Raw genomic sequence first — 12,102 nt, forward strand, 5'->3', positions numbered from 1 at the left:
TTATTGCATTTTGAGTAGCGTAGCATATTATTTTAGGGTAGAGAAACCTTTATTTGTCACACTACAATGACGATAAATATTTATGCTAGGGTAAGGTCAAATCCAATCCTCTATATCTTGTAATTGACCAAGACTTGGTATGCTTCTCATCATATTACACCAAATAACCGTATCAAATCTTGTCCCATAAATAGGTCTATACATGGCTTCTTGTTTTAAAGAACCTCATTGCACACATAGAACACATGTGGGTCACCAACGTTCATTTCTCATAACCATGTTGGACACCAATAGTAAAAACACAATGCATTTTGGTAGGATTATAATACATTATGGAATAGAGATTTGCTTAGGTTTTATTTCATTTCAAGTAGCGTAGCATATTGGCTTATGGTAGATAATCCTTCTTTTGCCACACCACGAGCTAAAACATTTTTGATAGGGTAAGTTCAAATCCCTTTCTCTATATCTTGTAATGGACCAAGCATTGGTATGCCTCTCAATAACATTCTACCCAAGAATTGTACCAAATCTTGTCCCATAAATAGACCTATACATGCCTTTTTATTTTACAAATCCCTGCTACGCACACTACAACATGTGAGGGTCACCAATGTTGGTTTTTCATAACCATGTGTGGCATCGATGGTCAAAAGAAGAAAAAAATTTGTAGGAATCTACTAGATGATTCCATAAATATTATGGCTAGGCTCTATTGCATTTGGAGTAGCGTAGCATATTGTTTTAGGTTAGATAACCCTTTCTTTGCCTGACTGCGATGATAAATATTTTTGTTAGGAAAAGGTCATTTGAATCCATGGCTCTATATCTTGTAATGCATTGATACGGTATGTTTCTCATTAATATTATGCCAAATCACCGTACCAATTCTTGTCCCATAAATAGGTCTATACATGGATTTTTGTCTTAAAGGACCTTGTCGCACACATTAGAACACGTGTGGGTCACCAACGTTGGTTTTCAAAATAACCATGTTGGACATTGATGGTCGAAAGAAGATGTAGCTTGGTATGACTAATATATGATGGTATAAATAGTTTGGCTAGGTTTTTATTTCATTTCAAGTAGCGTAGCAGATTAGTTTATGGTATACAACCCTTTTTTGCAAGACAGCAGAGTGAAATATTTTTTATAGGGTGAGTTCAAATCCATTTCTCTATATCGTGCAATGGACCAAGAATTGTTATGACTCAAACTTTTTTGACACAAGCCCCATACCAAATCTTGACCCATAAATAGGTCTATACATGCCTTTTTATTTTACAAATCTGTGTCATGCACACTACAACACGTGAGCATCACCAACGTTCAAAGCTTTTCATAATCATGTTCGGCATCAATGGTTAGAAGAAGACAAAGCTTTGTAGGAATATAATACATGATGGCATAAATATTATGCCTAGGATTTATTGCATTTGGAGTAGCGTAGCATATTTAGGGTAGAGAACCCTTCCTTTGTCACACTATCTGCGACAATAAATATTTATGCTAGGGTAAGGTCAAGTCCACGTCTCTATATCTTGTAATTGACCGAGACTTGGTATGATTCTCATTCATATTATAAAAAATCACTGTATCAAATCTTGTCCCATAAATAGGTCTATACATGGATTTTTGGTTTGAAGAACCTCATTGCACACATAGAACACGTGTGGGTCACCAACGTTGGATTTTCATAACCATATTGGACATCGATAGTCCAAACAAGATGCCACTTGGTAGGATTCTGATACATGATGGAATAGAGATGTTTTTAAGGTTTTATTTTATTTCGAGTAGCATAGCATATTCGTTTACGGTAGACAACCCTTCTTTTGCCACATCGCGAGCTAAAACATTTTGATAGGTTAAGTTCAAATCTTTTCTCTATATCTTGTAATGGAGCAAGAATTGGTATGACTCTCAATAACATTTTACCCAAGAACCATACCAAATCTTGTCCCATAAATAGGTTTATACATGCCTTTTTATTTTACAAATCCCCATTGCGCACACTACAACACGTGAGGGTCACCAATGTTGGTTTTTCATAACCATGTTCGGCATCGATGGTCTAAAGAAGACAAAAATTTATAGAGGAATCTATTATATGATGGCATAAAGATTATGGCTAGGTTCTATTGCATTTTGAGTAGCATAGCATATTGTTTTACAGTAGATAACTCTTTCTTTGCCGCACTATGACAACAAATATTTTTGTTCTAGGGTAAGGTCAAATCCAGGGCTTTATACCTCCTAATGGACTGAAACTTGGTATGCCTCTAAGTCACATCATGCCCAAGAACTATATCAAATCTTGTCCCATAAATAGGTCTTTATATGTCTTTTTTTAATAAATAACTACATTGCACACACATGAACACGCATGGGTCATCAATGTTAAGTGTTCATAACCAAGGAGTCAAAAAGCAACCCCTTAGCCCGTGGATCTTGAAAGTGCAAGCAGAAGCACTACCTCTCTAGTCTGGCCAATGAAGTGTATCCCTTGCCTAAGCGGGCCTACATTGCGGGTCTCGTAGTCAGATGGGCCTAGAGAAGACAACCCCAAGGTACGCGTATGACGAAACTATCTCAATAGGTGACCCAATCAAACGTGAATTGCTCCTGGTGCATGGCGGCTCGAGATGTCTTGAAGACCATAACCTTGTCCCATAAATAGGTCTATACATGCTTTTTTTTTTAAGAAAACCCGTCAAAATCGTGGAGAGAAGAGCATCTCAAAATTTAAATTTTGAATTTTGAAGCAACCTTTTAAAAAATTTAAAATTGTCTCAATTTTATAAATTTTAGTTTATATTTTTTTGAAATCGTACCTAAGTAAGAACCGAGTATTATTAAAAATGAAATGAAAATAATTTAAATTTTAAATTTAGAAATAAGTTTTTAAAAAGGCAAATTTTTATTTTACTCAAAATTTGAATGTAGTAGTTAGATAATTATTAAATTAGAAGCAATGTAAAAAATTAAGTTTCCCGTTCTTTAAAAAATAATATATTTATTTTTATTTACATTTTAAGTTTAGTAAAGTTGATTTTATTGAAGTTTAAAATTTGGTAGTTGGAATTTAAATTTAAATTTATTTATATTTTCAATTTGTTAAATTTGATTTTATTTGCATTGTAAATTTAGTACTTCGAGATTTATTTTTTCAAATCAAATTATTTAAAATTTCAAGTTATATTTTTTTCTCTCCTTTTCAAAAATTTAAATTTATATTTGTTTAGGTTATAAATTTAGTAGTTAGAGAGCAGTTACCTTCTAACTTGAAATTGATATTTAAATTTACTTTTTATATACACTTATAACCTAAATTAGTTTGCCTTAGAGGAGACACAAGTTTCCAAGTTGCCAATCAAAGCCATGCTCAAATTTTCCCTAGTTCCTAATCAGAGTCAATCCCTTCGCTCACATGTGGTTTCACACTCACAATAACCCTTAAGCGACGAGCACAGTTCAATATTGGCAAGTGTATGTATCAGTGTGCAAGATAGTTGAAATTGAAATCATTGTGTAGAGCAGGTTACAGTTGTGTCAGTGTGCAGGGCAGTTGAAGAGAAGATTACAATTTTATCACTAACAGATTAAAAATGCCATCAATGGTTGATGATTTTTTAAACATTTACACACATAATTAAGCCTTGTAAATCCTTCTAGGCTATCCCCATTATTTTTAAAATCATTTATGTATATATTTGAGCCTTGTAAGGTCTTCTAGGCTATGCCTTCTAAGCTATTCTTAGATGGTGACAGTTGTATCATCGGGCAGATTGTAACAATTATATCATTGGGCAGATTGTAATAGTGGTATCATTGGGCATATTGTGATAGTTGTATCATTGGATAGATTGTCAATGACACATAATGTACTTTTGTCAAAAAATATTTTATTATTCTATATAAAAGGACTTATCCTTATTGTTTTTGTATGTAGCAATCATGGAGCATGCCAAGATTATCATGGATGTTGATGTTTTAGTATTTGTCAATGATATGACCTTGATGCATGATAGAAAAGATAATGCCCCAAAGGACTTCTCACAATGGAGTGTACTTAAGACCACTAAGAGAGCTTGGTTCTTGGTCGAAAAAAGAGAGAAGCTATTCTTAGTGATGACAAAGAGGGATTTTGAGGAACAAGAGCCATGGGGTGCAACTTTTGGAAAACGCAATGTCCTTCAAGGGGGCACTATGCTCTAAATCACAATAAGGAAGGACAACACTTTAGTCACAATTTACACCACGTCTAAAATTGGCAATAGACAGTTTGTGCTATCCAAGAAAGATGCAAAGCACTTTGTGATGCCACCTCAAAAAACAAACCAATTTCTTGAATTGATGCCTGCATTAGAGATCCTCAAACTTGTATGGGAGCAATTCCCCATTGTGGAAGCAAAGAGAATGATGTCAAAGATAATGCTTGAATACTTCCAAGGTACCATCGTACAGGGACTAGTTTTGATAGAGTCTCTAAAAAGTAAACCATGATGCCAAATGCTGAAGGCGAGTACTTCACAAGCTGCAATACCAAGTTCTACTATCGCTACAAGTACTCGAAAAAGACGTCATTCATCTACAAAGAAAGGAAAAAACAATGAAGAACCTAAATCTTCGTCTCAATGAGGGAGTGACATATGATGACCCAAGCTATATTTAGGGCCAAAATCCTTCCCCCCATTCCTCGTCCTCCACCCCCACCCTCACCGACAGCGACCGCCACCCCCCCTTCTATTAATTTTTTAATTTTTGTTAAAAAGGACTAACCTTACCCTAACCCTAACCTAGCTCATAGCCCTAGTTAGTTAATGTAGGTTAGGTTAGACTAACCGATTAGGTTAGGTTAGTTAACTGCGTTTCAGTTAGTATTAACCTAGGTCAAATTAACCTTAGTTGGTATTAACCATAGTTAGGTTAGGTTACACGAACTGTTAGTCCCAGTACTTAGCCAATTTGAGTAACTGGACAGTTAGGGTAATAGGCTAGTTAGACTAATTGGGACTACCCTAGTCTAGTTACCTCAAATTCTAAAGCCCATTCACACCAAACTTTTGCCAAAAGCCCCACCCCCCCACCCACACACACAAAAAAAGGGCCACATTTTACCCCGACTCCAATGCATCAAAACTCATCCATTTGGTAGCCAAACTGGACCGTGATTTCACACACAAAAACACCACGATACGGGGAATTTTATCAAACCATTTCAGGATCCCTTGCACTCGTTATTTTGTGCCCTCGTGTGGGCCCCTTTTTGCACTAATTCACTCATAAATTTCCGCCTTGACCTCCAATTGATGATCCGTCTACACCGACATATTTTCCTACTCACATGGGACAATCCTAGGCACATTATTAACACGACGGTCCCTACTATACTAATGCATCTCTAACCCCCCTAGCACATGTACATCAACACCCGTACTTGCGAAAGAGGCACACGTTCCACTTCTCGTCAAATCTGCATGCAAATACGCTCTGGTCAACGCCTCTAACAACCCTCTGCCCCGAATTCCCCCCCTTGAAATCTAGCCACATCCTTTGACTCCTCCACGACACAACATGGCATACTACCGTCGCAATGATGGTGACCTTAAACTCGAAGCGAAGGGGAACAAATTCTTTAACCCTCAACAATTTTGGCAGCAACAATAACAATCAAAACAGGCGCCCCCCCTAGGCAAACTTGAACTTCCCAAATACAATGGTAGGGGTGATCCAACCCGATTCCTCTAGCATTTTGATGCCGCATGCCGAGTTGGTGGAGATCAATCCAATGAAACCAAGGTCGCTTGGTTTTCCATGGCCTTAATCGATGAGACCCCAGAATGGTACCTAGACCCCCTAGTGGAAGAAAGAGCCACATGGGGCCTTCTGCAAACATAATTCAAGAGGCACTTTCAAATGGAGAGACTATAAGGTGATCCCACTCTCCAACTAAGCAAGCTCGAACAAGGTCGTCGAGAAGATGTATGCACGTACCTGGGCAAGATGAAATGCTTAATTACCAAATGTGACCCATGCCCCGATGCTATATACCTCACGCGCTGGTTCATTGCAGGCCTAAGGAAGAAAATCCGCAAAGACATAAAAAAGATTAGTAGTTACGAAACATTCAGTGCTACCCATGCGACAACCATTAACATCGAGGATGGCATGACCAACTCTGGCATCAACAATGATGATGGAAGAGCCAGTATAAGAGATAAGTGCTCTAAAAAGAAAAAATCCAAGTCCACTACCGAAACGTCTAATGAAGATTGCCTAGAGTCCATGACCATGAAGCCAAGAAAAGAAATGATGCAGGCCATGGAACAAAAACTTCACGTCTCAGCTGCCACCTCAGACTTATCCACGATGAGAAAATGCTTGGGGGACGGATCAACATCACATGGCACTCATCTAGCTAAATCATTGAGTCCCAAGATAAGGGGGTGACTTATGTTCTACTATGCTCTACTAACTAAATCTAGCATTTCAAAAAAGAAGAAGTTACTTATGTCTACTTCACTATGACTACAACATTTCTTCATTGAGGATATAGTTTCTTCCTCGAGGTGAACCTTAGGGTAAGGCAAATGGATGGGAATGGGAAAAAGTGGTCCCATCCATCTTCAAATGTATTTCTATCCTATTCATGTCTCACCATGTGCTAAGAGTCAAAAGAACTAGGCATGGGTTGGGTGGGAGAGGACACATGGCATCATTTCATGTGTTAAGGAGGTGGGGACAAGGACACACGTTATCATTCCATGCTCTTCAAACCCTTAAAAAAGGGGTACCCATTCTACTCCCATTGTCTTGAAGCCACTCTCCAAGATGGGAGAAAAAGTGGATATTTTGATCCTAAACCCATTCTAACCACTTGATTTAGGATGGGACTTATGTTGACAAACATATTCCAATTGCATACTTTGCCCGTGCAGCTTTTTGGTTACTCTCTCTCACTACCTCTCACAGGCCGTTGGTGCACACCAAACTCTTGAAGGGTTGAAACTTCATAAATTAATATATTGGGAGTTTTCAAATGAATCATGCAAAGGTAAGTAACAAGCTGTCCACGTGAAAAGAAAATTCCAATGGTTTGGAATCTGGAGAATGTGCGGATCCAAACAAGAATATTCGACAGCGCGAAATAGATTTCAGCACGGCAGTCCAACTCGTTGAATTTTTGGAGCAAATTCCTTCGTTAGGTCTCGAGGTTCTTTCGTAGCTCAAGAGAGCTCCGAGGTCGAGATTCTGGAAGTTGTGCGGATGTGTGCAGAATTTCCTGCTTGATCGGGTTATTGCAATCACGACAGGTCCTCATTTTGAAGGTTTCTTTTGATGTAGTGCAGTGAGCCATTTGGTTGAGAATCAGCTGCGAGAGTCGAGCTTGGTGGGATCGAGTTCTCGGAGCTACCCGAAAGTTCGAGCAAAAGCTCTGCAATGTGGGGCTGCTGCCACAGCTTTGAAAACTATTTTAAGGTTGATGAAATTAGAGATCGGATTGCACGCATGAGCACAAGATTATGAGGCGCGAGGATGCTTGATCAAAGCTCGAATTGATCGGTGATGACGAGTGAAGGGTCGGAGAGTTGATTGGTCATCGTAGGAAGCTGAAGGTGATCGGCTAGTGACCAATTCCATCATCAAAAGCTGGAGGACGGATCGATCAAAATGTGCTTCCCTGAAAGTCGATCGATCAGTCGATCATGAGAGAAGCTTGCTGAAAATCATCGAGCTCGATTGAAGGATAGGATTGCTTCGAGTGTGGAAGGGTCGGATTGATCAGGGAAGCTAGCTCGATTGGTAAGGGAGAGCGATCGAGTTGCCTGATCATCGACGTGGGAAGCTGTACAGCAGCTGGAGGACGGATCGATCAAAATTGTCCAACTGCAAGTCGATCGATCGATCAGTCGATGGTCGTAGATTAAGCTTGCTGAAAATCATCGATCGTTGATTACAGGAGTGCAGGGTAGCTAGTGATTAGTGCCATCATCAATAGCAGCTGTAGGACGGATCGATCAAAAATTTGCTAGCTACAAGTCGATCGATCAATCAATCGATGATCAGGGTAGCTAATGATCGATGCCATCATCATGAATAGCTGCAACGGATCGATCAAAATTTGCTAGCTACAAATCGATAGATCGATCATCGATCATTCAGTCGATGATCAGAGAAGCTTGCTAAAAATAATCGATCATAGTCAAAGATTGATTGATTGATCGATGGCGAGACAACGATTGGAGGTGCTGGAAGCATTGGACAAGGCCAAGACGCAATGGTATCACTTCACAGCGATTGTAGTAACAGGAATGGGCTTCTTCACCGACGCCTACGATCTCTTTTGCATCTCCACCGTCACCAGGCTCCTGGGTCGAATTTACTTCTACGATCCCTCCACAGACGATGATCAGCCCGGCACCCTCCCCACAATTGCCTCCTCCTTCGTCAATGGCGTCGCCCTCGTCGGCACCCTCCTCGGTCAGCTCCTCTTCGGCTGGCTCGGTGACAAATTGGGCCGTAAGCACGTCTATGGCCTCACCCTCTTCCTCATGGTCGGTAGCTCCATCGCCTCCGGCCTTTCTTTCAGTAGCTCCGGCACCACCGTCATCTCCACGCTCTGTTTCTTCCGCTTCTGGCTCGGCATGGGCATCGGTGGTGACTACCCCCTCTCTGCCACCATCATGTCCGAGTACGCCAATACTCGCACTCGAGGCGCCTTCATCGCTGCTGTTTTCGCCATGCAGGGCATCGGCATCCTCGGCGGAGCTGCCGTGGCCATCCTCGTCTCCTCGGCCTTCAACGGCGCCTTCCCCACGCCTTCCTTCGCGGAAGACCCCCAAGGTTCCACCCCCCCGCAGGCAGACTATGTGTGGAGGATTATCCTCATGGCCGGAGCTCTGCCCGCAGCGCTCACATATTATTGGAGGGCGAAGCTGCCGGAGACGGCACGTTACACAGCGTTGGTGGAGGGGAGGGCGCAGCAGGCGGCCGAGGACATGGCGAAGATTCTGCAGCAGGAAAAAGGCGTAACCAAGGCAAAAGAGTCCGTCGCCATAGTCGGGGCGAGAAGCTCTAAGGATATGGCGACGATGCTGCAGCAGGAACAAGCAGCCGAAAAATCCGGTGCGAGAAGTCTTGAGGAAAGCTTATACGGCGATGGATTGGATGAAAACGAGCATCTGCTGCAGGGAAGACAAGATGAGCAAGCTCAAGGACCTCAATCCGACGCCATAGCCGGAATTCATCAGCAAGCTCGAGTAGCTCAATCCGACGCCATAGTCGAAGCTCATAGGCGCTCTGGCTATGGATTGATCTCTGCAAAATTTGCGAGAAAGCACGGCAAGCATCTTCTGGGCACGGCGAGCTGCTGGTTCTTCGTCGACATAGCCTTCTACAGCAGCAATCTCTTCCAGAGAGATGTGCTGAGCGCCATCGGATGGCTGCCGGAAGCATCCGCCATGAACGCCATGGAGGAGGTCTATCAGATCGCTCGCAGCCAAGCTCTAATCGCCCTCTGCTCCACCGTCCCTGGCTACTGGGCTACTGTCTTGACGATCGATCTCCTCGGCCGCTTCACCATCCAGCTCCAAGGCTTCTTCTTCATGACCGCTTTCATGCTCGCCATCGCCATCCCTTACTCCTACTGGCAAACCCAAGCCCCCCCCATCGCCTTCGTCGCCCTCTATGCTTGCACCTTCTTCTTCTCCAACTTCGGCCCTAACAGCACCACCTTTATACTCCCCTCCGAGATCTTCCCCGCCCACCTCCGCTCCACTTGCCATGGCATCTCTGCCGGGGCCGGGCGCCTCGGTGCCATCATCGGGGCCTTCGGCTTCCAACCCGCCTGGGACTCGCAGGTCATCGGCCATAGCCGCACCTTGATCGTGCTCGCCGCCTGCAACGCCGCGGGGCTCCTGTGCACCTTCTTGGTGCCAGAAACCAAAGGCCGATCGCTGGAGGAGATCGCCGGAGATGATGAGGACGACGCTGAGCAAGAAGATTATCACCTCATTGACGGTCATACTTCCGGACAGTCACGAACTTTTTATGAAGAGGATGATTCCAAAAATGTGAGAACACTGCTTCGGTAAATCGCAGGCATTTTGCATCTTCAGTTCCGACGCGAGGCATTGAAATGCATTGACGCCATTACTAATTAATCTGCTTCAAGCTGAAATTAGAGAATGTTGCAAGCCGAAGCAGAATTGAGCAAATACATTCAACGTGAACTGCTTCTGCAAGTAGAGATTGCAAGCACCACCTCAAGATGAAGCAGAATTGAGCGAAGGCCATTGCTCCAATTCGCTTTGCTTAAGAGTCTTATTAAGAGTATGGTTCCTTGAAGGCACTTAGTAAAGAAAACATTTTTTCAACTCTAGAACTAGTTTTTCCCCTACCATTAGTTTTTTTTTTTGAACGAACTCAGCCACCCATTTGGCCCTATTGAGGAGCCTCGCTCTCTCCCTAACCCATTTGGCCCTATTGAGGGGCGTCGCCCTCTACCTATGCAACAAGCTTCTTGGTATCGAACAAGGGCTGCTGCCTTGGTTACCACTAGGCTGCCACTGCGTCCTCAACCCCTCTCATAGTTGCAGCATACCTTGCTTGGCTTCTATAAGGCCTTCTTTGGTCATTGGCCCCTCTCTTCATCACCGTGCAAAAGACAAAGGGAGTGCACAATTCATGTTATGGTGATGGAGGATTAGTACAGCTCAATAGTTATGCACATCATATTGTTCCACTAAACACTTCTCCCAAGTGTGGGTGTAAGGATTACGATTTCGACATAAATCAAGATGTTTATAATTTAAAAACTTTGTTAATAAACGAGTGATAAGGGGGTTGTAGGTTATTTTTCTAAAAACTCATTGGATTAGATCCCAAACAAGCTCCAACTCCCTTTTTTTTTATACATTGAACTATATTGTCCCCTATAAAGGTTATTTTCTTGAAAAAGCATTGGATTGCATTTGCAACAAGCTTTTTTTTTTTAACGTTGAACTACATTACAAAATGATATTTGCATCGTATACTAACTACTTTTATCTCAAAATGATGGTACTTTATTATTATTAGGATTGTTTTCTATTGAACTAGCACTACCTAGCCCTTCATCCCTATTCCTACGCGTTGACAGAGCCCATTAGTCATTCTTTCACATTATTCTTTTAGCTAGTAAGTTCATATGATGTTTCTCTATTCGTATAGCTGCTATTAAGTTCATATGCTTTTGCTCTATTCTTTTATCATACATGCTAATTGATTACACACACATTATATTCTAAGAATGGAATATACATTGAACTAGATCTGTATATTTAGCTAGATAGTTATGAATTAGAGCTGGTTTTCAAAGAATTGCCACTTATAATGGGAATGTTCTCTTTTATTTTATAACTTGTATATTATTGTGTTGTAAGACTATAAAACATGCTAGTTCTAAATGCAAAATATGAAATTAGCATGAATTTGAGTGAGGTATTTCTTAATAATTATCAAATTTAAAACTAACATGTGTTGGGCACTTCCATGGGTGGCAAGGTGGACATGTGTTGATCCATAAGTGGTGTGCTTCTACATGGTATGCTCTTTTTGTTCGACATATGCACTGTGTTCCCATGTGCTTGTTTGTTGTAAAAGAGTATCCCTCACCAAATACTCTTGTCTATCATAACAAGAGCTAACCTAAATGGCAATCCTCAATACTACCATTCACACCAGCATCGATGCATCTTGTTGAGATTTTTATCTCAAGGCCCATACGGTCAAATTTAGTGTGAGGGTTATGTTTATCAATATTAGCATTGATAAAAGGGTCAATATTAGTGTCGATAATTAGAAAAAAGGTCACTATTATGATCAAAAATACCATCGAAAAGTTCATTATAAAAGCGTCAATATTACTGTCAAAAACTCTAGGAAACATCGATATTAGCATCAAAATTTGCATCGATAAGGCTTTGCAAAATAACACAACATCAATAATTTACAAAGTTTAATCAATAACATTCTTAGATAAGTGTCAAATGTAACCAAAGTATTTTCTAGCAATGTTGTCCCCCATTCTCTGATCAATCAAAGCCTTACTTGAATCTT

At 41.3% G+C, this 12,102-nt stretch overlaps 1 protein-coding gene across 1 annotated transcript; it reads left to right on the top strand.

The window, feature by feature from the left end:
* The first annotated feature begins 7,216 nt into the window (after nt 1-7,216).
* On the top strand, nt 7,217-10,384 carry LOC147905773 (putative inorganic phosphate transporter 1-3). Its single transcript, XM_087381732.1, has one exon. The coding sequence runs from the start codon at nt 8,229-8,231 to the stop codon at nt 10,095-10,097; it is 1,869 nt and encodes a 622-aa protein (XP_087237858.1). The 5' UTR covers nt 7,217-8,228; the 3' UTR covers nt 10,098-10,384.
* Nucleotides 10,385-12,102: the final 1,718 nt, after the last annotated feature.

Source organism: Dipteris shenzhenensis, chromosome 1 (genome assembly GCF_047967505.1).
Source record: "Dipteris shenzhenensis isolate YYH24624 ecotype China chromosome 1, Dip_SZ_1.0, whole genome shotgun sequence".
In the NCBI taxonomy this organism is placed as follows: Eukaryota; Viridiplantae; Streptophyta; class Polypodiopsida; order Gleicheniales; family Dipteridaceae; genus Dipteris; species Dipteris shenzhenensis.

Bases quoted from the DNA above. Each gene is read 5' to 3' on its own strand.
- LOC147905773 (XM_087381732.1), top strand. From the start codon at position 8,229: ATGGCGAGACAACGATTGGAGGTGCTGGAAGCATTGGACAAGGCCAAG.